Consider the following 26,925-nt stretch of genomic DNA (forward strand, 5'->3'; position numbering starts at 1 on the left):
AGTGTGCTGCTGCTATTTAAACATCTGGTGCACTTAAAATTCATATTTCACAAGCACTAGTCTGGGGGGAGAGGGGTTAAAATGTAAAACTAGAGAAAAGCAAACTAGGGGAAAAGATAAACTTTGTCAGAAACTTCAAGCAGCTGAGAAGCACTAGAGCTGTCAAATACTGCATTTTGGATTTGAGCTGAACTAAATCACAGAAGCAGTTTTTCAGTACTTCGTCTGAAAGCAATTTAGCTTTTCTGTGTTAGCAGATTATGCGTTTTCAACAGTTGTTGGAAAGATGACTTATGAAAAGCATTTTCATTGTGGGTGTGTGTCCAAGTACAGACAAAGCTCTCACACTGGAACCCCTGCTTATTTGCCCAGATCTCTCCTGAAGCTGAGAGGGGACGTGGTCTGTCAAGCTCTGCGCAGCACCATCCCCTCAGCCCCAGCTGTGCTTGGGACCCCAGATTTTTGGGTATGGGATGGCTCTGATTTTTTTTTTTAAGGGTGCATCCTCGCATTATCAGGGGATTGGAGAGAAGAAAAAGAAAGGAAAAACAAAACCCTCAGCAGGAATCAGTAGAAGGTGGGGGCAGATGCTACGTTGGTGCCAAGCAAGGACTTCAGGGCTGAGCATCCTGAACCTGGATCATACCAGGAAATCAGCCCACGGGTACATGAACGGGGGATAACTGTCACGTAAGCACTGACGGTGCATCTGTCCCTGTGTCCAGCTGGGTTTGGAGGCTGGTTTTAACTCGGGTGCAAACCAGCACTGCTCTTGGTTCTGTTGTAGTGTAAGTAACAGAAGGCAGCGCTCAGTAGCAGCAACAGCACTACTGGAGTTTGTAAATGAAAAATGACAGAATAGGTCAATCGACAGTAGAGGCAAACGTGCTAAGTTTGCAGTAATGGCATTTCTTATGTGACCTCTGGAGTCCATGAAAAACAGAGAGGCAACCTGAAATCAAGGGATGGCAAAAACATGCAGTCATACAGATGGTCGAATCCTGTTTCTGTTGCCTATCCTTTTGGTAGAAACAATACTTTTGTAAAACAAATACCCCCAAATTACTTCAGACTTCACCTGCCTAGATGGTCTTAAAGAAAATAATGCAGGAATTCACAAATAAATTAGTTTTCCCCAGGCAGCAAAGTCTTTCCAGTGGAGTGAAAGTTTGTGTGTTTAATATTAAATGTTAATTTTTGTGCCTTCTTCCACCAGAAACTTGCATACCAGAATTGCACTAAGCCTTCATCCCCAAACCCATCAGCTATAATTATCCATGGACCATGTTTTCTATTGCAGTATCAGTGACCTTGCCTGTAATTATTCTTCACAGGGGAAGCTTCGCTCAATCCTCCAAGTACTGCAGCAACTCTGAACAAAAATAACCCGAAAGTCCACAACAGGAAACGTTAACAATGGCAGGATTACTGGCTACCATGTCGCCGTAAAATAAACGAGCAACTGAGAGGGAGTTCAGGGAAAAGCAGCACCATGATTAGGTAATGGGAGGGACTGACTTATAAGAAAAGATTAAATGATCTAAGTGATGACGAAAGGGTGAACGGAATAACAGCCTGCAAATGTCTGAAAGAAGAAACCATCCAGGACAGGGAGGGATCCTCTAAGCTGCTGCCAGGAGTTAAGAGTAATGGAAAGAAACCAATAAAAAGAAAATGAACGCAGCAGTCGCCATAACCATTTCTTTAGCTCAAAAAAGAAATCCGGTGCTGTTGTCCATATGGAAACCTTGCTCATTTCTCCTGTTATTTATTCCTCAGCCATATCCTCCAAAGTGTGGGGCTAATGCTTAAAATTACATAATGGTGCAATATTGCTGAAATCTTTTAGACTGGCGGCTCCAAAGGACTGTGAGGGAGCCACGCCAACAACCTCTTCCAGCTCCTGCCAGATTCAGACCCTCGTGTCTCAGGGTGCCTCAGAAAGCCTCGAGGCTTCAGCTGAGGAAAGCAGCTCTGCAGGGCAGAGCACTTAAGCAAACACTTCAGTCAAACGATGAGCTGAACTCCCACAGCTATAAATCATATCAGTGATTCCCAAATGAGGAACCTGAGTCGCATGGGTCAGAAAGTATGCGAAGCCAGAATTACCCGCAGCTATCCATGGCAGACCTTCGGTCCACATCCCAATCCAGTTAATATTTTTGCAGCAAAACAGCTGTCACGCCTTGTGTTGTATTTGTTTCCATTAACTCCCCCCCAGTGGGCTTATATATTTGTATTTCTTTGTTTACATATTTGTAAGTCCCCGAGGGGATACACACACTATCCCTAAGGTTAGGGGCCAGCCATAGTCATTAGAGGGCAAGTACCTCCCTCTGATGCAGAATTTGTCCCATCTCTCTGTTCTGCCAGAGATGTAAATCTTTCTTGGAAACGTTGGGCAAAAGTCCCTTCAAATATGTGGTTTCTTTCAGCAGCAGTTTTCAGTCTGTGCTTTTTCAATTGCTGGGCCAGAAGTTTGTGTTTCCAATTGTCACTCTCCGAGACGCTTTTCTATTGTTAATGCGATCCCAGGCGCTTTACAGCCTGCTCTCTTCAGAGTCTTTCCACGGCCCTGTGCGCTGAGGATGGATCTCCCCGTAACAATCTCTGCCGCCAGCCTCCAGACACGGACCGCAGCCGCCCCCCCTCCACCCGCAACGACACCCCACGGCACCGACCGCCCTTCGCGGAGGAGAACCGGCCCCCAGCCGCAGCCTGTTGATGCCGCGTTTATCCAGCCAGCCCCCACCTCGCAGCTCCCTCCGGGCGCCGCCGCCGCCCGCTCCCGCCGGGGACGGATGCCGCCGGCCCTCCGGGAGGCCGCGGGTCCCCGTTAGCGGGCTCCCCGCGGGGACGGGCGCAGCGCGGCCGCCCCGCCCGCCAAGGCCGGCCCTGCGGGGCGGCACTCCCGCTGCCAGCGGGGGCTGACCGCAACGCCCCGGCGCCCCCCGCCCGCCGCCGCCTGCGTCAGGCCGGAGACGTGGCCCCGCGGCGGCGGGAGGGCGGAGCGGCGGCGGGCGGAGCGCGGCTGCGGGCGGCCTCCCCGCCCCGCCCGGCCCGGCCCGGCCCGGCCCTGCCCCGCACCGCGCCGCGGCATGATCGCGCTCCCGCCCGGCCGCCGCCCGTGACCCCGCGCCCCCCGCCCGGACGCCTATCAGGTAGGCGCCGCCGCTACCGCGCCCGGCCTGCCGCCCCCCGGGCCCTCCGCTGCCCGGGCCGCGCCGGGGCCGGGGCATCTCCGCGGGGAGGGGGCCCCGGGGCGGGGGGGGAGGGCGCCGCGCCGGGACGGAGCCGCCGCGGGGGGCGGCGCTGCACCCCCGCGGGGAGAAGAGACCCGGCCCGGCCCCAGGCTGCGGCTGCGGCGCTGCCGCCCTGCCCGCCGGCGGCATCCCCGGGGCCGCCCACGGCCCTGGGCAGCGCTGGGGGAGCCAAACTTTGTCCGGGATCGCCGCCGTCCGGCGCCCCTCCGGCTCCCGCCCCATCCCCCCCATCCCACCCCATCCCCTGCCGGGCGGGGCCCCCCCTCGCCGGCCGCGGCGCTCGGGCGGCCCCGGGGGTGCCCCGCGGGGCGGCGGCCCGGAGCCAAGCGGGGCTTCCCGGGGGTCGGCGGGGCGGTGGAACAGTCGCCGTGGAGACGGGTGGCTCGGGGGAAGCCCTCGACGGTGTTTTCCCCACAAAAGAAAACACACCCCAAACCCCCAGCCCAGCCCGCTGTGCGGGGAGGCTGCGCGCAGGACGGGGAGCGCGGTCCCTCCGTGCCCCGGCGGGTTCCTGCCGCCCGGCCCGGGGGGGAGCGCAGCCCCCGGCGGCACCGCGAGCCGCCGGCGTTCGTGGTTCTGTTTTCGAGGAGATTTTAGGGGGGAAAAAAAAACCAAAACAAACGACCAATCCCGATTTCAGATGGGTTTAGCAACAACTCTGCCTTGTCGCAGTGTGATGGGCGGTTTTGTTCATTATTCACGAAATGCAGTTTGTCCAGTTCACGGGAAAGAGTTGATCAAGCAAAATGAGAGGTTTGTGAAAGACTGCTGAATGCATCCTGCTAGAATTTCATTAGGATGAAGATGTTTGAAAGTGAGGAATTTTATTGTACAGATGTGAGTTATGGCTTGCCTTTTTAATTTTTTTTACTTTTGGAATAAGTACTTTCTGCGAGGAAAGACTGTGTGTTATGAGCAGCACTGTTTGAAGACACACATGTATGTGTTTGCTCCTGCTCCTAGTAGAGCACTATAAGCTTGAGTGATGCTGTAAAAAACCGGACAGGCAGAAAGGTGTTGGACTTCTTTGCAAGATAGTGAAGAAAAAGATGGCAATGCTGGAAGTAATTTTTTAAAAAAATCTCCCTTCTCAATTCAACAAAGACCGCATGTTCCCCCGGTATATTAGGCCTGCTTTTACTTTTCTTTTTGGCACGCTGAGAAGTGGTCAGGAGGGTAGCACTCGCTCCCCTGGGCTCACTCTTTTCCTGGAAACCCCTGTTTGCCCCTGTGGTGCGGGTCAGCATCGAGAGCCGGGCTGAGCACACCGCCGAGCCGATCCCTCATTTTAACCTGGCCTTGGATTCCTGCTGCCCGGCGAGTGCCGGTGCCCAGGGCTGGCAGCGAGGCGCAGCAGCCCGGTGATGAGCACCTGTGGTTTCTGAATCATTTCCTTTTCCAGTTGTATTCTGAGTTTGCTAAATGTGTGGCAACTGTGATGCTGTTTTCTTCCAGTCTGAATACTAACGGGCCCTGCTGGAGGTTTTACTGGAATATAACTTTCTGTGGGGTTTTTGTTATTATTTACTCTTGTAAGCAGTTCTGGAAAGCAACTTTCTGATGGAAAGCCTAAAAATCTAGTTAGTTTGTATGCCCTGTGTTGGAAATGGACGGCACTGGTTGTCAGTGAAGAGCAAAATCAGAGACTCCTGAATTAATTCTTCCCACAAGCTCCTTGCTTCAGTGCCTGGCGCTGTCTTGCAATCCGTTTCTGTACCAGTTTGAGTTGATTTCCTGAAACAGCCGCATCCCACCCCAGCATCTGGTTTTTGAAGCCCCCCATAAGGGCCTCTGACTGGGAGGGGGGCGGCATCGGGGCTGGGCCATCGAGAGGGTTAAACAACATTCAGGTGGCCTTAGCAGTAGAGCGAGGACATGGCAAGACCCAAAATAACGAATTGGGTCAGAGTGTGCTGGGAGGAGCAGTTCCCCTGATTGTCTGTTGACCTCAGTTGCAACTGGTTGCGGTGGCCCCTATTCACCACCAGAAAAGGCACTTCCCAGCCCAAGCCTTATTGAATGCTGTGGGAAGTAAAAAAAAATTTCTATTACCGTCCAAACAGTTCACAATAACAGGAGCTGGATTTTAATTTTACAGGATTTTTTTCCTCTTCGAGAAAATTTGGTGAAAAGGTATTGTCCTCATTGTCACAGGGTTGTGAAGGGCAGGGGAGGGGCTGTGTATTAAAGAAAACCCTGAAAATGAAACGTTTGACATCAGGAAAAAAAAAAGAGAACCCCCAAGTATTTCCCTAAAACCCTTTCTTAGTAAAGCAAAGAAGCTATTCTCCTTCCAAAATGATTTGTCAGAAGAACGTTGACAAGCATTGGATTTCACATGCTCAACCTAACGGAAACTTCACTCTCTATCCTTGAGCTGTTTGCCCAGGGATTTGGTGCAACAAATTTCTGATGCGAATTCAAGCTGTAGTGCCACGACTTTTGTTGCGGTTTGTGTTTCTGAGATCTCTGTCCCACTAGGAAGACACTAGGTTTGATTCACCACCTTGGGCGTGCGCGAGTATGCCGTTTGCTCCCTTGCTTTCATTCATTGCCCAGGGCAGGCGTCGCTCTCGTCCCGTCCCCAGGCAGACAAAGTGTCTTAGAGCTGCCTTTAAACATGACGGACCCTGGGTCACCTCTCCTGCTCCGTATTCCTTGTACATTTTGGTGCCTGACACAAGCAGCTAGTCAGACACAGCACGAACTTTACAACTCGTTCAGAGCGTCACGGGCTTGGACCGGGATGATTTTTTTTGGCATTTTTTCCAGGTATTTGATCAGGTCAGGTTTTTAAAAGGTAGGATATTGCAATGTACATGCTTTCCATGTTTTCCATTTGTTTGGGAGAATCCTGCCTTGAGATACAGGGCATGTTTTTTCTTGGTTTAAAAGTAAAACAAATGCCTCCCCTGAAGCACAGAATGGCACCGTTCTCCATGGAAAGTAGCTAATGCTGCTGTTGTCGGGAGCGTACAAAGTTCCACTGCGTTTGAACCAGCACGTGTGAAAACATCTGGTCCTGTAGCACTAAAAATCCATTTCTCTCTCTGTCAAAGTAAACTTTAACTTTTCCATTGACTTTCAGGCGAGCAGCGTCCAGCCTTTTATACCAACCTCAAGTCCTGGGCTAGACGGTGATCTGCTGAAAATGGAGATGCTAGCTCACGTCTCCCTTCGGCGGCAATTAGCACATAGCGGTTTTGTATTGATGGGAATCCAAAATTCAACAAGCCAGCAATAAGACTGCTGAAGTGCCAAGAACATTTTCTGTTTTCTTTACTGAAAGCAAGGTGGGAGCTTGGATTAATTGCTTGCTCTGGAGCACACGGTGAAGCAGAACACAGGTCAAGCCCTGCCCTGCGCGTGCAGCGGGGTAAGGTCCTGATTTATGTGGGACTTAGAGCAGAATGCAGCAGCTCAGAAGTGCAGGCTGCTGTCAGAGAGCGGGTTTGGTGTTCTGAGCGAGCACCATTAGAGATGTCATTTTCCAGCTGATGTGAATGCCTGGTGGGCCGTCTCAAGGGCAGACAGTTTTCACGCAAGCTTAGAGAGCAAGATTGGTGTTCACAGACAATATTGCCGGAAAAGCCCTTTGTTAAATGTAATGTTATTAAAAAGAGTATTTGCTCCTTGCCATCATTTACCCATGACAACATAATTTCAAAGACCCGCACACCTGCAGTAGTGTGGTCAGAACCTCCCCCCCCCAGCAACTCCTTTGATCTCACAAAGTTTAGGCTTGATGGAAACAGCCTTTCTTTCTGTTTTATTGATGCAGCCACAGACTGCCACAGGTGGAAGAAGCTTAGAGCTAATCCCTCTTCAGTGGGCCACAGGCTAGGTGCTGCGCTGAGAAAGTCCAGTAGAGAATTTAGGCCGATAGCTCTGGTTTGCCACATCTCTGAAGTTTATGATCTTTAAAAGTTGTGTTATGCGAATAGCAATTCTGATTCTGTAACTGTTTGTGTTTATCTAGAGTATGCGTACATCACATCCATTTTATGTGCTTGAACTTATCTATAGTCTTTCTTATTCTTTCAGGAGTATGGATGAGACTATGAGCTTTATTTTTATGGTCGGGTATTTTTGTCACAAAGGATGGTTTGGAGGGAGGAAAATACATCAGCTGTGTTTCAGACTGAGAATACCTGTATGTTTATCCAGGTGTTTCGGGATCCATGTTTTATGAGACTATTGCAAAGTTTAGAAAGCTTTCTTGCGTAGCATGCAAGTGGGAGCAGAAAAGATCCTTTATATGAAATAAAGTCTCAAAAGTCTTGAAAACAGAATTTTTTTTAATGTTTTTGGCTCAATCGCTGCATAAAAAGTTTTTAACTAACTTTTCAGATGGTTGAGCTGCTTAAGACTCAGAATGGACCCTTTGTGCTTCCTGTCCCAATTAGGAATTAATTTTTAATTATATCGACTGAACATTTTTTATTGTGAGCACTTGTATTAGCCTGAGGCCCCACGCTATTCCTTGGACACTGAATGGCCCTGGCTTGTGTAATATTGTCTGTCCCGCGACATTCTACGGCATTAGTTCTGTCTTCATTATCTGAGTGTGCTAAATACGCGTTTGTGGAAAACCTGCTGTAGCTTTGATTAAAACTTGGTGTGACTTTACCTTTCTCAATCATTATAGACATATTTCAGGAGCACTAAAATACCACTTACTGGCTAGTTTCTTGCTGGGTGCTTTGGTTTGCTGTTAAAGGTTTTCACTCGCATTAAGAACATTTTGCAGCTCTGGAAAGAGGGCTGGCAGCTTGAGTGATAGCCCCGATAAACTAAGAATGTTAACTCCCAGAGCTGAAAAATGGTAAGTACTGCCTTTGAAGTAGTCTTTGACATGGAACTGCGTAGAGTATACTTTTCTTTAGATTTGGGCAAATAGCTCAGCAAAGACAAATCTCCGCACAGGCCCGCGTGCGTGGTACAGAAAGAACAACTATTGATTTCGCTGAGACTTTATCTGGCAGAATCTGTCCCTGAGCAGCTTTTTGTCTTCAGTCCAACCAAGTCGAAGTCAAAGAGCTGCTGACAATAGGAAGTCTTTTTGGTGTGTGATACATGAAAAAGTACTATGACTCAGTTAAAACAAACAGCAAGGTTATTGTCTGGGATCCGACGCCAAAGCGTGTGTAGGTGGAAACTGCAGCATATATTTTGACATGCAGTTTATTAAAGTTGCTTCCTCTTTACGTCCTTTGTGTCTCTTCTTTACATTCCTTATGTCTCCTCTGAGTTCTGGATTCAGCCATTTGAGCTTCCACTGCCACAGCAGATGGTACCCACGGCCCCGAGCAGGGGATTCACTGGGTGCTGGGCAGAGGGGCAGCCGAAACCTAAATGCGCTCTGGATGCTTGCGGTGTGGGCCTCGGTAACTGAGAGGGAAAAGAATGGGAAAGGTCTAGGTGTTCAGCAAGTTTCTGGAAGTTATACCCGTTCCAGTTTTCTCAGGCAACCAAATCCCTGGTGATTTGTTGGAGCTTTGCCCACGGTTGCGGACTTCCTCGGTTGTGGCAGCTTGGGGAAACGGAGGGCAGTTTTCCAGTAGCTGGGTTGTGACTGTGCTGGAGCTGAGGTGGCACAGCCTGGCCTTCTCCAAGCCTTCTCCAGTCAGTGCATCTGGAAATGAAACCCCGTTTCTAGGCTGAACAGCTGTCACGCAGGGACAACCCCGTGGTGGCCAGCCTGCTTGCATCCGCATCCCTGCTGCTGTCGCCCCTCTGAAAACCGCACCGGTTGCACACGTTTTGTAGGACCACCAAATTGGGGTTGCTGGAATAATATCCTCGATCAGCTGATCTTTGTCGGCTCCCCAGATTGCAGAGTAATACCCACTGTGACACATAATTTTGGTAATGAGTAGTGTGAAACGAGATTAACTCCAGTGGCTTTGCCGGGAAGGTTTGGCATGCTATCAGTCCAGAAAACTGGACAAAGTAGTATGTTACGGTTTTGTGCTACTATTCATTCATATTTCCCAACAAAGGTAGCAAAGAAAGTAGGTACCTTTCTGTTTTGCAGCTGGAGAAGCGGCGATGTGGCGTGCCCAGAGCAGGAGCACAGGGAGCCCACGGCCAGGTCCCAGTGGGGAGTCACTGACTCATGCTCTGTTGTTCCCTCGGGCCATGTTTCATCACCAGCCTCAGCCCCAGGAAGACGAATTTCAAGTAGTTTGTTTGAAAATACAGTAAACACATGGACTTGTAAAAATAATTGTTTGGATGCAAATGGTTTGTTTTTAATAGCTTTCCAATTCCTTAACGTGGGATCTATGCTTAAGTAACAGACAGCATCATTTGTTTGTATCTCCCACTTCGGAATGATGATATTTCTTCCTATGAAAATCTCTGTTACAATCAACAAGAAAAAGCGGCCCATCATGTTTGAAAAAGTGGCAGTATGTGATACTTCTTTGCCATACTCCCACATAGCCGACATTCAGAGTGGTTCCTCCAACCCAAAAAATGTTGACAGTTTGTTTGGTTTTGGTTTTAATTTTATATTACAGGAAACACCAATGGCTGTAAAGCCTAGCAGGGAAACTGGTCCCCCTGAAATGCCTCCAATACAGGGAGAAGTTAGTAGCAGAGGTATTATCTATCGTATGTTACACGGGAACTGACCGAGCACCTGCACTTACCAAAATGCTGGACATTTTGGTCAGTGCAAACATATGGCAAGATAATGACCAAAACTGAATGTCAGGGTAGTTCAGACATTATGTCACTGCACGTACAACGTGTGTGAGAATACACAGATAAGGATGGAACATCAGCCTCTTGGGAATTAGGAGTTACTAATTCCAGCTCTTATCATCTTATTTCCCCGTTAGTTCTAATCTCAGTTTTCCAGACTTGGTGCCTCGTCCCTGGGTCCGCTTTCAGTCCTCTCCTGGTTAGGTGATGAAGCGAAGCAGGTTCACTATCTGTGATCTGTGGTGCCAGCACGGGCAGTGCCAGGAACTGCGAGGGGCTCCTGGACGGGCGCTGAAGATGAAACGTTCAACTGCTGAGATCAAAGGACACACACAAAACCTCACTTTCCAAAGGTTTATAAATTAGCCAGCTGCGGGCAGCTGTTCACGCTGCAGTAAAAAGCGTGCCCCCCCCACCCCCCAGGCCAAATTTTGGGGCATGGGGGTCAGGAGAGCTTAAAATAAAAAGACCACAAGTTTTGAAGTGTTCACAATTCAATGCTGTTCCCCTGAGCTGGGTTCTAGAGGTGGTTTGAGCAGTTGCTGGCTAGATCTTAATTTAAATTTCGTTTTAAAGTAGGCGGGGTTTTCCTTATGGTCATTTCAGGGGCCCCACCCCACCAACAAATACAAATTTGGCAAAGTTATAATCAACAGAAACTATGACTGATGATGTTAGTACCCAGCCATTTCAGTGCCAGGCTGTGCTTACCATCCATGGCTAGGGGAGACTGTGGCCCTAAGCCCTGGGGCTCTGCGTAGACCCATAGTTTTAAATTGGGTATTTAAGAATACGTCACTGTGGACCTGGCTGAGAAACGCCCTTATCCCTGCTTATTTAACTGGCTCGCTGTGTAGTTCCCAGTCAGGCAAAATAAGAATGCAAAATTCTGCTTTTTGTTGCGGCCTCAGGCCCTGTGCTGAGAAGGGCTTTAGCTTAACTTCAGCTCTTGGCCCAAGGCGGCCGAGGCCAGACAGCACGGAACCACCTGAAAAGCGACTTTGTGGTATTTTTGCAGAGTGACAAATGTTCACAACCAAGGGCAGTGGGCTGCAGTGTCCAGGGTGTACAGTGCCATGTCCCGTGCAAAGCAAAACCCACTGGAGTGCAGCCCCTGCGCAGGCGTCCCCTGGCACTCGGGCTCTGCTCTTGGGTTATTGACTCAGGCTCTTTGTTGGGGTGTTCAGCTTGGAGGAGAGAGGGCTCCGGGGAGACCTTGTAGCAGCCTTCCAGTACCCAAAAGGGGCCTACAGGGAAGATGGGGAGGGACTCTGTCAGGGGGTGGAGTGATAGGACGAGGGGTACGGTTTTAAACGGAAAGAGAGGAGATTTAGATTAGATATTAGGAAGAAATTCTCACCACTGTGAGCACGGTGAAGCACTGTAATGGGTTGCCCAGGGAGGTTGTGGATGCTCTTTAAGGTCCCTTCCAGCCTGAACCATTCTGTGATTCTATGAGTCCCTGCTGCCGGGTCCCAGGCTCCTTGTGTCTTAAATAAGTGCTGTGCTCCGTTCCGTTAATGAAGATGAATATGCAATAGATCATGTATGGGAGCCAGCTCACAGACCTGCTTGCAGCACTATTCCCAAAAGGCATTTCATAATTTATCCTAACGCATGCAGTGTGTTTAAAACAGCCAGGAGGGCGGGTTTTGCCTAGCTGGGCACTTTCTCCTTCCAGTCCACCTCTGACGCGGCTGCGCTGTGACAGCTGGCACGGCCGAAGAGCCCCGGCAGCCAGCGGTGCCAGCCTGGGCACGCTGCGCCGTGGCTGGGGAGGGCTGGTGCCTTGGGTTGCCATTGTGGGTGGAGGTGGGGGCGCTGTGGATGCAGATGGAAACTGCGCCCGTCAGCATCCCTGCGACCCTTCGCGCCGAGGCCCTGCTGACACAGCGCTGGTTCGGCCCCTGTGCGCCGGGGCCACCGGGGCTGCCAAGGCGGTCCCTGCCCAGGAACCCCCCACAGCGTCCTCTGGGCCGCCAGTAGGCAGGAAGCTCTTTAATTAATTTCCTTTGTATTCTGCAGCGTACATCACGTGGATTGCCTGGTTTGTAAAGCGCGCTCGTTTTTCTCTTGAGGCGCACTGGCAAGAGCCGCCATTACTTCCGAACTGTCCCCAGCACTTTCCTTTATTCCCTCTGATGAAGGCCAATTGCTGAGAACATGGTTTGCTCCACGGTGCGGCCGTTTCACAATCAGTCTGTGATTCAATCTCTTGATTTATTAAGTCTAATTTGTTCCCGATACTTTTCTCTCTCACTTGGATCTATTTGTTCTCCTTAGCTGTATTAGGTGACATTAAGTCGTTGTGTCTCGCTCCTAATCACCGATGCATTAGCTGATTCCTGTAGTTAGTTTTTCTGATGGAGTAAACGTCATACCTTCATTGTACCTGGGTTCCAGTATTGCATTTTATTATCACATATTCATTTTCACTCATCAAGTTTCCTATATTTCCTAGAAATTTTAAAATAATAATGAAAAACCCTACTATTTTCTCTCCCCTCAGTTTTTTTTTTTGTTTGGTTTTTTTTGTCATTGTTTTTTATTTAATCTGGCAAACCCTCAGCTCTTTTCTGCAGCACTGCTTAACAGCCAGTACAACTTTTTTTAATCCAAGTTCCTTTTTTATTTCCTTCTGGTAGCTGGATACCAGATGATTTATCTCATGTACTGTTTTCTTTTCTCTAGAGACTGAGGATTATTAGAAATTCAAGAGAGAAAAAAGAGAACGAGTTCTGATTTTAATTGAAAAAAATTATCCAACATTTAGAATTCAATATTTCCTAAAGTAGGTTAGCATAGTATTTAACATAAGTCAGACTCCACATTTCAGCTATGAGGTATTGTGCCATTAAATAGCGTTTTGAATGCGAGTGGACTGAAATTAGTAATGCTTAGTTTTCACCAGCTGAAATGCTGAACTCCTTTTCTTCCATCTCCTTGTTACGAGAAGAGATCAGACTCCACAGCGGGTGGTGTGCTGTCCCAGAGATTGCTGGGGCTGGGGCTGCAGTGTGGCTTTTTAGCATCCCTGGTTTGATTTGTTTAAATTCGTGATTGACTGAGTCACTTTCTCTTGTACAGACCTGGTTTGTGCACGTGGTTGTCAGTGAATCTGGCAGTGGTGCGGCTCTGGGCACACTGGTGGGGACAAGCTGGACTCTGGCCACGGCCAGGGGGTTTTCCCGATTGCTCTGAGCCAAGTGGACCTGCTGTGGCTTTTCTGAGGCCTCAGGGCCACTGCTTGTAGTGTCCTTTCGGTCACTGGATGGGCCAGAACGGAAAAGAAGCTCGAGGGAAGAGGGAAACAAATACAAAGCGATTTGGTGTCGCTCTGTTCTGCGTGCAGATACCAGCAGCGCTGGTACGCCTGGGCTTCTCTGCTCTTCTTTCCAGTATTTTCTCTTTATTGCCAGTGCAGCGAGGGGAGAAGCAATAGGGTTTCTCCAGAGAATGTTGGAAAACGGTTATCTCGCTTCTTCACGTCCATTCTTCATTTAGAGCTTCTTGTGAATGTCTTTTTTCCTGAAGTTAAAAAATATTGTCTGGCATTGGAACTAGATGATCTTTAAGGTCCCTTCCAAGGCGAACCGTTCCATGATTCTATGATTAGACATTGTTGCTTTATTTACCATTATTATGTGCAGTACCATTGCCATCGTTCAGTAACATTTGTGGGTTTTTTTAATGATAAAGAAAAACATAAGTGGCAGGCAGATTTGGATGCCTGGTGTTGGGCTACAAACCTCCCAGCCTCACAGATGGGTTTTCCAGCAGGGCTCAGAGAGGCTTTCCCTGGGCAGGTCTCCCTCTGCTTGGCCCATTAACCAGGGTAACGGTAAGTGCACTCTACTAATGAGGAGTCACACTATGCAAACAGCAGCCTCTAAAGGGAAGGAGGGATCAGAGCAGCGTGGATTTGTGGCGCCAGGAACTATCTGCCTTCATCTAAATTCCCCACACATCACTTTTAGAAGAAATAAAGCAAATCTATAATACAACAAAGGCCCCTAAAAATACAGAGTGAAACCTATCAAATGCAACAGCCAAATTAATTTTTAGTCTTGAAAGCTGTCCCTGCACAGTGATTTGCAAGATAGTTTCTCATCCCGTCTGCTGTCAGGTGCTGCCCCTGTTTCAGTACTGCCGGCTTTCTTAGTGCCGTGGCTCAGATCCACGGAGTTGCTCAGACATCCCACCAGCCAGATCTGCGTCTCCCCAGGTTTTGGTGCATGTGAGTGAGCACTCATGTTTTCTCAAGAGGCTCCACTGTAGGAAACGTGATTGTGTCTTATCTGACACTTGAGCTGTCTATGCTTCTGGAAAAACCTTACAAATAGGACCCCTGGAGGCTGCGGCATCAGAAGATGAAAAAGAACCCATCAGCCGTTATTAAAGAGGAGAAAAAAAAAAACCCAAAATGTCAAACCCTCATGATTTTAAAGCAATGCGTAGATATGTATTCTTGGGTGTACTGGTGGCATTCCAGTCAGCTAACTGGCCTCAAATCCTGAGCCGATGGTGGTATATGTGTTGCAAAGCTTTGAGCAGGACCGTTGCATGGCAACTGATTAGCTAACATTGGTATTAGTGTATTCCTTTAAGAATTTTTTGATGTTTTTCAGTGCTTGATAGAAGAATTATTTTTTAAAGCTTACAAGCAGCTCTTGCCAGTACATCTACATTTTATGCGGAAATAGAAAAGAGGGTAATTCCTTACCGATGGCAGTGAAATGCGTGCGGGTATGGAAGAGAGATCGGGGCGTGATGTTCTTCACCTCAAAAACATCAGAATTGCGGCTTCTGGCTGCGTGTAATTTAATCAGGAATACTGCATTCCTTCGCCACCGCTGCAGCAATTCAGGCCTGTTGGCATGGACGCTGCCGAGCCTCCGACCTGGCTGTGTGAACTCAGGCTTGCGTTGCTGTCGTTTTCACTGGTGGTCTATTCATTTGCAAGCACTGGGGAGGACAGCCTGCCTTCCTCCTGGGGATCGCCAGCCGCGCCAGAGATGTGCATGATTTCATCTGGCATTGTAGCGTGCATCCTAGGGACAGCTTTTAGAAGGACAAGAGGCTGAGAAGAGATTCTCATGCCTGGCCAAGTAGCACTTAAAGCAGCACAGAAGGGTTGCAAGAAGAGAGAGGAGCAGGGAGCAAGAGGTAAGATTTTATGCTACCCACTCAGAAAGCTGCAAAGCCCCAGCCCAGCTACTAACCCAAGCTCATTTACGGACGTCACCTTGTGCTTTTGGGGACCGTGGTACCTCCCGAGGGTCTGCTGGGCAAGCAGGGGCACAGCAGTCCCTGAGAAGGTGTCAAACTGAGCATCTTTCTGCTCAAGTATGGCCAGTGTAGTGGGAGTCAGTTCTAAATTCTTGGGATGGCTGTATGCCTGTGATGAATTGCAGCCGCTAGTGCCCGAATCCTTCTCTGCCAGATCGCTGGCTCTGAACGGCCTGAATCCCTTAAGTCCCTGGGCAGTGTATCAGCAAGTGTGCGCTTAGCGCTAAGCCTGCGCACAGCTGGATGGCTCCAAACCCACACTAATGGGTCCCAGTGCTCAGCTGAATCAGGATTATAGGCTCTTCAAATATTTCTGTCATATGAAGTGATTGTGGTGAGCATTTACAATATTAGTTAAAGAGCAAATTTTGTAAATTGCTCTTGGGAGTATTTTTGTTCTCTTCCCATGCTAATTTATCTTTCCATCGTAACTTACTGGGGAGTTTCAGTGCTGGTTTGATCTCAGGGATTCGGTTATGCAATATGCTGTAGGATTTAAGATCAGTTGCTTTGCCTGTACATGCTCATGCGTTAGCTGATTTTTCAGAGGAGGTGCTGATGTAAGCCTCGACATCTGAGGTGAAGATAAAGCCCTTGATCTGCTTGTACTTTTGGTTAGCTAAAGCACTTTAGCAACTTGTGCTTAAAACATAGTAGATTTAAAACTGCAGTGAGTATGCACGCAAATATTCCAAAGCATCCCTAAAACCACTATGAATAAAATGGAAGTGAATGAAAACACGATAGCTAAAAGGGCCTGTGAAATTTGAGCGCAGGACAAGAATTTTAGCCAGACCTTTGAGATAAAGGCTAATGTGTATACAGCTGAATGTCTTGAGTATCTACAGAATGGGCTGATTTTCAGGGATACAGAAGGCCTCATTGACCCATCAGATATGGTGGGAGTGGGACTGCATGGACGGGACCCTGGTCTTGCTCTGTCTTCCTCGCAGGAGCTGCCGGGGGGCAGGACAAGCATCCCTCTGCCGAGGCGGGGTGTCCAAGGGACCGCTTGGGTGGTAGCCGGGAACTTTTATGCCACATCCCGGGCTTCTCATTTCCAGACCAGATTTTTTGAAGCCCCACAGAAGTACTTTCTTGCACCGACTGAGGGGTACGGGCTGCGGGAGGCTGAGCGCTGGCCTTACTCTTTTGCAGGACGATGATTCCCGTGACCGAGTTTCGCCAGTTCTCGGAGCAGCAGCCGGCGTTCAGGGTGCTGAAGCCCTGGTGGGATGTGTTCACCGACTATCTCTCCGTCGCCATGCTGATGATCGGTGTGTTTGGGTGCACGTTACAGGTAAATCAAACAGGACAGAGGTGAGGCGGGGGCTCTCAGGGTTGTGGAAAGAACACCACAAACAAGGAAGATCCTTGGAAAGATGGTGTCACATCTTGTTTTATCTCTCGGGTTCACCAAGAACAATGCAAAAATGTGCTGGTCCCAGGATTAAAGCTGTTTAGGTAGCAACATCAATAACACAGACCAGACTTCAGCAGCTGTAAATCAGCAGAGTTGCACCAGCGTTGATGGAGCGGTGCCAGCGAAAATAAGAGCTGTTGATTTGGCTTGTGCCTGGATACCTCTTTTCCCCACAATTTGACATAACAAAACTGATGATCGACTTAAGTTCATATTTGTTACCATTTTTTATGCTTATAAGTTTGAAAAATGTAATTTTGCAATTTCTGTTTTTCTTTATTTGGCAAATGTTAAAATTCTTTCTGCCTCTGTGCTTCAAAGAGATTTGAAATGAATGTGGTTATTTTATCATGCCACCCACAACTAATATTATGCCTCTTCCATTCCAAAGCATCTCTGAGGATGCTTACGCGTTAACAGTTGACATTACTGTCAATCACTGTTACATTTTGCTAAAGAGCCAAAAGCTGAAAAGAAATGGGAGCTACTGTTTGGGACCCCACAAAAATAGAAAGTTATAGTCCTAGTTCAAACATGGATCTCACATTTCTTGGCATGATCTAGAAATGGAGCTAAAGGGACACATTGACAGAGCTCTTATTTCCGGGGAATTAGTTTACTTACATGGACCAAGATTTTCACATGTCCCAAATTTCACGTGAAATCAACTGTAGCTTTGCCTGTATTCTCTGCTTTCAGGTGAAAAGATACAATGTCCATGTTTAAAAATCTAGGGCTGAATTTTACCTTAGTAGCTACCTGCTTAAGCACACAAAGTAGAACCTCTGTTATTTTTACGACTGCCTGTGTGATTGGATGAAGCACACTTGAAAATAATGTGTGGGAACACCGCAAATAACAGGCAATATTTTTTTTAGTCCAACTTATTACCAGAGGCATGAATCCAGGGTGTAAGTAACGGTGTATATCAGAATAGCATTCACAGACAAAGATTAACTGCAGGAGTTTTTGACGTGTCAACAGTTACGGCACTGATATTGTTCAAAACACACGTGGCCTCATCTCAGCATCTGCCTGCACCAGGCTGGATCATCAAGGAGGATCTGATTTTGGTAGCTCATGTTGCCTACCCTATATTTAGTGCTTTCAACATGTCGAAGGATACGTCTGCACTACACACACATTCTTAGTTTGGGATAATCCCAGTTAGTTATTCAGTGCAAATAACAGAGCTCCCTGGTTTATCACATGGATTGGTATTTTAAATTCAGACCCATAGGGAGCCTTGCACTGAACTCAGACTGTTCTCCCAAGTTAAACTAAAGGTGACTGATCCCTAAAAGCGCTCTGCTCTCATTTTGCCAACATGGATGTCCAGCCCAAGTTAAGAAAGTTGGGTTTTTTTGCATTATAGACAGACTCAAGGACAGAAAGACAGAGCTACTTTTTTTTACCACAGCTGTGTGGTATGAGAACTCTATGTATATGTATAAGAAACTGAATAAAAATTATGTCCATGCGCACACGCACCCAAATGTCGTCAATTCTCCATTACCCCTATCAGTTGTTTTATTAAGACTGAAGATTAATAATGTCCCGGCATAGATATGCCCGCGTTAGCTCTTTGTCAGCCATTTTCGGTGTGATAAGACATCACAGTGTGAGCGTACAGCCACATGAATGCAGTTGTGCTGCTTTCAAGCCTAAGCTATCTCTGAACATTGTGTAGCCGGAGTGAATACACCTGGCAAGAACAGTCCGTCTCTGGTGAGAGCAATGTAGGACATCCCCGGTCTTTTCTAGAAGCGTGACCCACACTTTTCCTTTTTCTGGATTAGCTCAATGCCCTCTTTATTCAAATTATGGAAAACTAACCATAGATGAAAAGGGGTGACCTAATTCTTGGCATGTGGAACAAGTGTCTTGTTGGGAATAGTAATAATAATAGCACAGCCTGTGGGGCCAAGTGCCAGGCTGCGGGGAGGAATGCCTGGCAGCTGGAGGAACTCCAAGGACAGCTGCCCATTGGTACTGCCACCATTGTTTGTACATCAGTAAAAGATACCTTTTTGTGTGTTTCAGGTCATGCAAGACAAGATAATATGCCTTCCAAAGCGCGTACAGCCTTGCCAGAACCAATCAAATAGTTCAAATGTGTTTAACACCATCCCAGATACAACCCCCCTTCCTCCACCCAAGCCATCCACCCCTCCAGCTACAGTTGAAATGAAAGGACTGAAGACGGATTTGGACCTTCAGCAGTACAGCTTTATAAATCAGGTGTGCTATGAACGTGCCCTGCACTGGTATGCCAAGTACTTCCCTTACCTTGTCCTCATACACACCCTGGTCTTCATGCTGTGTAGTAACTTTTGGTTCAAATTCCCCGGATCAAGCTCCAAAATTGAACACTTCATTTCAATCCTCGGGAAATGTTTTGATTCTCCCTGGACAACAAGAGCCTTATCCGAAGTGTCAGGGGAAGACTCTGAAGAGAAGGATAACAGGAAGAACAACATAAACAAGTCTAATACTACCCAGCCAAACACTGAAGGCACTTTGGTCAAAACACAGTCTTTGAAATCAATCCCTGAGAAGTTAGTTGTGGATAAAGGAACACCTGGGGCATTAGATAAGAAAGAAGGTGAACAGGCCAAAGCACTGTTTGAAAAGGTGAAGAAATTCAGACTGCACGTTGAGGAGGGTGATATACTCTATGTCATGTACGTTCGCCAAACTGTGCTTAAGGTAATTAAGTTCCTTATTATTATTGCTTACAACACGGCACTGGTCTCAGAAGTTAATTTTACAGTAGTATGTAACGTTGATATAGAAGACATGACAGGATATAAGAATTTTTGCTGTAATCACACAATGGCACATCTATTCTCCAAACTTTCCTACTGCTACCTGTGCTTTGTAAGCATCTATGGCCTCACATGCCTTTACACACTATACTGGTTATTCTATCGTTCACTGAAAGAATATTCTTTTGAATATGTTCGGCAAGAGACGGGAATTGATGATATCCCGGACGTCAAGAATGACTTTGCTTTTATGCTTCATATGATCGATCAATATGATCCTCTGTATTCCAAGAGATTTGCTGTCTTCCTGTCTGAAGTCAGTGAAAATAAGCTGAAACAGCTGAACCTAAACAATGAGTGGACCGCAGATAAACTGCGACAGAGGCTACAGACGAACTCCCATAACCATTTGGAGCTACAGCTTTTCATGCTGTCTGGACTACCAGACACAGTTTTTGAAATCACTGAGCTGCAATCTTTAAAACTTGAAATAATTAATAATGTAATGATACCAGCAACCATTGCACAGTTGGACAATCTCCAGGAGCTCTCGTTGCACCAGTGCTCTGTGAAGATCCACAGTGCCGCCTTGGCATTTCTGAAGGAGAATCTCAAGATCTTGAGTGTCAAGTTTGATGACATCAGAGAACTTCCACACTGGATGTATGGCCTCAGAAATTTGGAAGAGCTCTATTTAATTGGCTCCCTAAGTCACGATATTTCCAAAAACATTACACTGGAGTCTTTTCGGGAACTTAAAAGCCTTAAAGTTCTTTACATAAAAAGTAATTTGTCCAAAATCCCACAATCTGCAGTCGATGTTTCAAGTCACCTGCAAAAATTGTGCATCTATAATGATGGCACTAAGTTAGTGATGCTCAACAACCTGAAGAAGATGGTCAACCTGACACAGCTGGAGTTGGTTCATTGTGACTTAGAGCGCATTCCTCATGCAGTCTTCAGCCTTCTCAGTCTTCAGGAATTGGATTTAAAAGAAAATAACCTCAAATCCATTGAAGAAATAGTAAGTTTTCAACATCTGCGAAAACTGACAATCCTAAAGCTGTGGTACAACAGTATAACATACATCCCAGAGCATATAAAGAAACTCACGAGTCTCGAGCGGCTTTCCTTCAGCCATAACAAAATAGAGGTTCTTCCATCCCACCTATTCCTATGCAACAAAATCAGATATTTGGATTTGTCTTACAATGACATTCGCTTCATCCCACCCGAAATCGGAGTTCTGCAGAGTTTACAGTACTTTTCCATTACTTGCAACAAAGTGGAGAGCGTGCCAGATGAACTATACTTTTGCAAAAAACTTAAGACTCTGAAAATTGGGAAAAATAACTTGTCGGTCCTTTCACCTAAAATTGGTAATTTGGTATTCCTCTCCTACTTGGATATTAAAGGCAATCACTTTGAAATCCTCCCACCTGAGCTCGGTGAATGTAGAGCTCTGAAGCAGGCTGCTTTCATTGTAGAGGACACCTTGTTTGAAACGTTGCCTTCTGATGTCAGGGAACAAATGAAAGCTGAATAACTAACTTCCTGTTGCACAGTTTTACAGGAATAACTCTTCTACCAAATACGCTGTGGAAAGTGCGTACTCTGAATATGCATTTAGTTTGTCGTTATTTTTTTTTCTTTTTCAAACCAATCCTTTCTGTACAAACAAATTTGGAATAAGGAGTACATATATTTTTAAATAAAATTTTCCCGTATTTTTTCACTGTTTTAAGATATTTTTAAGTTTGTTTTGCCCTGAGAACAAGGGTGTCTGTAACTTTATTTTTACCGGTAAAAGTAAATGGTTTTATCTGCTGATTTTTTTTTTTCCCCTTTGTCTAAACCCAACAGGGGAACTGTGTTTAAGCTCTGTGCTTTGGGTTGCGTAGTTTGTAACAGGTGATTGATTATATTGTCTTCCTAGTTATTGTTAATCCCTTAGGATGTGGTCTTCAACGGGTGGTGCTGCAGGTGTTGAATGCCCTGTTTCCTCCTTTCTTCAGTGGCAGGTGGTCTTCAACATCTAACAAGATCAAACCGGGGTTGACCATCCTTTTTTATTTATGACATGGTTTTCTCAGATGGTTAAAGCAAGTAGAAAAGGTTCTTTCTGTATTTTAATGGGTCTGAGGGGACATGCAGAACTCCCTCAGCCCCTTTTGGCAAGTTTAGTCTAGCTCTCCGTTCACACACCACGCCAAGCAGGAGGCACTGACTGCGATTTCCTCTCTGGTGCAGGAAGAGTAAGGTCACAGTTCACAGAGGAGTCAGGACCAAAGTGAGTCACGTCGAAGATTTTCCAAACAGTGCAAAGGGATGCGGCTGCCCATTTCCTGCTAACTTGAATGGAAGGGGTGCAATGAACTCACGGTGTTGGAAATGTCAACCCAGCGAGATGAAACACTACCTTGAAAAATCCCCTACCCGTCCTCCACTAAACACCCTGTCCTGCAAGGGGGCAAGTGCCCTCTGCCCCCCTCACTTCACTTGCTCACCGGGATACTTGGCACCTTGCAGGAATGGGATCCAGAAAAAGTGCAATCCTGTTTAGTTTGTAAAGCTTCTGACAAGGAAATAGCATCTAATACTCTCCTTAATTGACCTTGGGTACCATATGACCAACCTCAGCATAGGAACAGTTGCAGATTTGCAAAAATGAGATTAAATGAATACATTAACTTCTCAAAAGTCTCAACCTGTCAGAGGACAGTGATGAAGGCGGTTTTCGTCTCCCAGCTAGTAATTAAGTTGGAAATCATACAGTTGGAAGTCTGCCGCTTTTCAAAACAATGTAATAATCTGTAATGATTACGCATCAGGTTGGGAACTTTATCCTCTGAAGCCATATTCAGTTGTTTATTTAATCCAGCCGTTTGCTTTCTTTTAGGCAAGTTTGGCAGGTATATGATAACTCATGTGCTCCTCATAAGCTAATTTAAGCTAATCAAAAATAACCATGTCACAGAATCACAGAACTGTAGGGGTTGGAAGGGGCCTCTGGAGATCATCTAGTCCAACCTCCCTGCGAGAGCAGGGTCACCTAGAGGAGGCTGGACAGGAACGCATCCAGGCGGGTTTTGAATATCTCCAGAGTTGGAGACTCCACCACCTCTCTGGGCAGCCTGTTCCAGTGCTCTGCCACCCTCAAAGTATAGAAGTTTTTCCTCATGTTGAGATGGAATTTCCTGTGTTCCAGCTCGTGTCTGTTGCCCCTTGTCCTGTTACCAGGCGCCACTGAAAAGAGTCTGGCCCCATCCTCTTGACACTTGCCCTTTAGATATTTATAAGCATTGAAAAGATCCCCTCTCAGTCTTCTCCAGGCTAAACAGACCCAGGCCTCTCAGCCTTTCCTCATAAGAGAGATGCTGCAGTCCCTTGATCATCTTTCTTTGTAGCCCTCCGCTGGACTCTCTCCAGCAGTTCCCTGTCCTTCTTGAACCGGGGAGTGCAGAACTGGACACAGTGTTCCAGGTGCGGCCTCACGAGGACAGAGTAGAGGGGGAGGATGACCTCCCTCGACCTGCTGGCCACACTCTTTTTAATGCACCCCAGGAGACCATTGGCCTTCTTGGCCACGGGCACATTGCTGCCACATGTGCAACTTCTCATCCACCGGGATTCCCAGGTCCCTCTCTGCAGAGCTGCTCTCCAGCAGGTCAGCCCCTAACCTTTACCAGTGTATGGGGTTGTTCCTCCCCAGATGCAGGACCCTACACTTGCCCTTGTTGAATTTCATTAGGTTCCTCTTCACCCAACTCTCCAGCCTGTCCAGGTCTCTCTGTATGGCAGCACAGCCTTTTGGTGTGTCAGCCATTCCTCCCAGCTTTGTGTCATCGGCAAACTTGCTGAGGGTACACTCTATCCCTTCATCCAAGTCATTGATTGAACAAGAGCGGACCCAGTACTGAACCCTGGGGAACACCACTAGTTACAGGCCTCCAGCTGGACTCTGTGCCACTGATCACAGCACTCTGAGCTCTGCCATTCAGCCAGTTCTTCATCCACCTCTCTGTCCAATCATCTAACCCACACTTCCTAAGCTTACCTTTGAGGATGTTATGGGAGACAGTGTCAAAAGCCTTGCTGAAGTCAAGGTAAATAACATCCACTGCTCTCCCCTCATCCACCCAGCCAGTCATTCCATTGTAGAAGGCGATCAGATTGGTCAAGCATGATTTCCCCTTGGTAAATCCATGCTGACCACTCCCGATGACCTTTTTTTCATCTGTATTCTTAGAGATGATATCCAGGATGAGCTGTTCCACCACCTTGCGAGGGATGGAGGTGAGGCTGACCAGCCTGTAGTTTCCTGGGTCCTCCTTGCCATTTTTGGAGACTGGCATTAGCTTTCCTCCAGTCCTCAGGCACCTCTGAGGTGCCATATGATAGTAGAATATTTTGCCGGGAGATCTCTTCATCCTGTCCAACAACACACTTGAATCAGATGCAGCCACTGGGTAAATGCTTTGCAAGAATATCTAGGAATAAGTACTTCTTTCTCCAGGAGGCAGTGCTGTTTATAAATTGCAGAGGATGAGTTGCTCATTGTTTAAAGTTACATAAAATAATTGTCTGATGGTTGTCAGGTTGGTTGCTCTTAAATGTTTTCAAACTGCCGTTGCGTGTCTTGAGTTAATCTGAGTTCTTGAGCTTGGTACAAAAGCATACTGTTGTTTTAAGAGTTTGACTTAGTAAGTGAGTTTGACGAACTAAAATGAGTTTCCTCATGAATCCAGGGTGTGCTGTGCAATCTGGTATGTGGGCTTGCCACAGTACCAAGTCAGACTTATTTTTTGCGCTTGGCTGTGTTCTGGAGAAGATCCATGTGATTAATCAAAAATGGGTCAGGCATGAAGGAATCAAAGCAAGCTTTTTTAAAGGGGTCTTAGTTCTATTAAAGACCTATAACTTATGTAGCTATTGTGAGAGCTACTCTTGTGTATGGAATGCACTTATTGGAACAACTTGGCAGTATATATATTCTAAATGTATTTCACTTTGATGTAACGTGAGGGAGAGAAATGTTTCATTGCTCATTTTAGCCTAATTATATAAACCAAAGTGCTGTTGTCCCTGATGAATGTAAACTGTTTAAAATGTCGGTGTAATCGGTGGAGCTGTATAGTTCTCTTACTTAGATTCGAAATACGGGATTACATTTAAAGTTTTTTAAAAAAATCTTTATATTCCTAGATGTAGCATTTTAAATCCCTAATTTATTTTGTGTCTAATGTTGTTTTTCATGTGTAGTTTGTGGTCTGTTTTCTGAATGGAAGTTATGCACACCTCGTAACTGAAGGTTGGAGACTTGTTCTAGGCCATTTTTGTAAATACATCACTTAGGGGATGTGGGGTTTTTGTTTGTTACTGATTATACTTATACCAGTGCAACCCCTCATGTGGACACAGTTACATGAGTATAAAGTGCCTTGTGCTGGTATATCTTTATTCACCTTCTAGATAGGAATAAACTATACCGGTCTAAGCACTTTCGCACTAATAACTGTATCTTCTCCAAGGGTTTGTTCTGCTGAGACAGCTTAGTCAATCCAACAGCTCACTGCCACCAAAAAGGGGCAGTTACCTCCTCCTCCCATGCTCCCTATTCCTGCCGACATATTCCAGCTGCTGCTTCGTTCGTACCTTTACTGGTCTGGTGCTGGTCTGATCCCTCCAGAGGACAAATCAACTTTTTAAGCCGGCAGAAAACTAAGCCAGTTAAAAAAAGGGGCTAATTTCCTGCTGGATGAGCTCTCCAAAGGATCGGACGAGCACTAGGGTGGGAGTGGCAAGGGGACAGGACTCTGCAGCCAGGGTCTGGGCAAGGAGAAGGTGGGACAAGTCACTTTGGAGGTGCTGAGCTGCTCGGTCAGTTCATCACCTTGCTGAGCCATGTGCTTGGAGAGCTGTGCTGTTTTATCTATAGCAGGGTTAGGCAGCATGGCTTCTGTGGGTAGGCAACCCTCAGGCTCGCAGTGAATGATAAAGTATCGCATTACTGTTAATTGCTTAAACTTAATGAAACAAACTCAGGTAGCTGCACTGTTGACTTTTCTAAACTTCTTACTGTCTGGTCTATGGGGTGTATTTTCCAAAACCATATTACAGTATTTTAGAAACGCGTCAGCTAAGAGAAGGTTGTTTCCTAATTCTGTATGACATCCAGGAAAATATGTAAAAGTGCCATATTTACTCAGTGATTCATGTACTGCTCATATGTATATTCACATGCAATGCATACTAGACTTTTCCGTGACCTATAGTATTTGACTTACAATGGATGGGCATTTTGTGGATAATACTTTAGGCATGGTTTGTATGAGTTTATATAACTACTTACATTAAACAGGTGCCTAACAAGCAAGACAATTCCAGAATATAAGCAAGGCATTTTACATTATCGCTCAAAAATAATACAAATCTTCCTTGGTAACAGAAGCAGAGATGACAAAGAGGGCGTTAAAAATAAGAAGACAACATTAATAGTACCTTAAGCCTGAAAAGCAAATCTGCTTTGTGATGAAAATCCGGAGATGTGCATCTCCCCCTTTGTCAAAATTAGGATGGATATTTGTGCTGACCTTGTGCATCTAGCCAGACCAGCAACTTTTGCAAATTCTGATTGGAAAGCGCCCGCTCCAAGTCTCATATCACATTTCTGGCATTTCCACTAATTCATGTGCTTAAGTGGTGACAAGTCCTATAAGGAAAGATACCAAGGAAAAACTTTGAAATTTGACCAAATGGACAAACTTCTTAATTCTGTAGCAAGAATCTTAATATGATAATAGACCTGCATAGTGTTACGTTGCAATATAGTACACCCAGAAAAAATGGAAATAAAATGTTCTTTTGTAATAATGAACATTGTCAGACTGCAATGTGATTATTTGTTTGGGAAATGTTTTGTTTCTGGGTTACCTAAAGATCAGACATAACCGTCTTTTGGGTTTGATCCCTTGGGAGGGAAGTCAGGAAAATATGCTAGAAAAAACATCGTTAGACTTGAGAGGATTTATAGGCACATGGTCTCACTTCCTGTACACCTCCTTCCATCCCCTCGCTCGGGCAGCCAGCTCAATGCCTGCAAAGAAGCCATCCCGGTGGGAGCAGCTCCCCCGCTCCTGTCCCGGAGCTCTGCCAGGGTGTGTGGGGGATGCCGGGGGCCCTGCCAACCCAGGCTCCCACACCGGCCCCTGGGCACGAGGGCTCCAGCCTCCTCCACATCGCAAAGGGAAATGATGCTGTCAGCCTTTGCATCTGATGTAACCCCTTATAAATCTCCCAACCAAAGGCGATGGGCTCATGCTGCCTGTGTTTGCCTTGGTACATTTTCCTCATTTCTCTGGATCTTTAAGTTGGAAGCCATAATGTCTTTCAGGTTTGGTTTTTTTACCAAGACAACACTGTCCAGCCAAGATGGAGCAAAAAATGCTCCTCTCTGGTCCTTGTGGTCCCA

At 46.6% G+C, this 26,925-nt stretch overlaps 1 protein-coding gene across 1 annotated transcript; it reads left to right on the top strand.

Moving 5' to 3' along the window:
• Positions 1-3,040: 3,040 nt before the first annotated feature.
• Positions 3,041-26,331, top strand: LRRC8C (leucine rich repeat containing 8 VRAC subunit C). The gene is made up of 3 exons (XM_063345118.1): positions 3,041-3,161; positions 16,422-16,563; positions 18,730-26,331. Exons 2-3 carry the CDS (start codon positions 16,426-16,428, stop codon positions 20,998-21,000), a joined length of 2,409 nt encoding a protein of 802 aa, XP_063201188.1. The 5' UTR covers positions 3,041-3,161; positions 16,422-16,425; the 3' UTR covers positions 21,001-26,331.
• Positions 26,332-26,925: the final 594 nt, after the last annotated feature.

This window comes from Chroicocephalus ridibundus, chromosome 8, assembly GCF_963924245.1.
Source record: "Chroicocephalus ridibundus chromosome 8, bChrRid1.1, whole genome shotgun sequence".
NCBI classification, from domain to species: domain Eukaryota; kingdom Metazoa; phylum Chordata; class Aves; order Charadriiformes; family Laridae; genus Chroicocephalus; species Chroicocephalus ridibundus.

What these genes read in the sequence shown, in the direction of transcription:
- LRRC8C (XM_063345118.1), top strand. Translation starts at nt 16,426, where the DNA reads ATGATTCCCGTGACCGAGTTTCGCCAGTTCTCGGAGCAGCAGCCGGCG. An exon ending in TGTTTGGGTGCACGTTACAG is followed by an intron (nt 16,564 to 18,729) that starts GTAAATCAAACA and finishes TGTGTGTTTCAG; the next exon opens with GTCATGCAAGACAAGATAAT.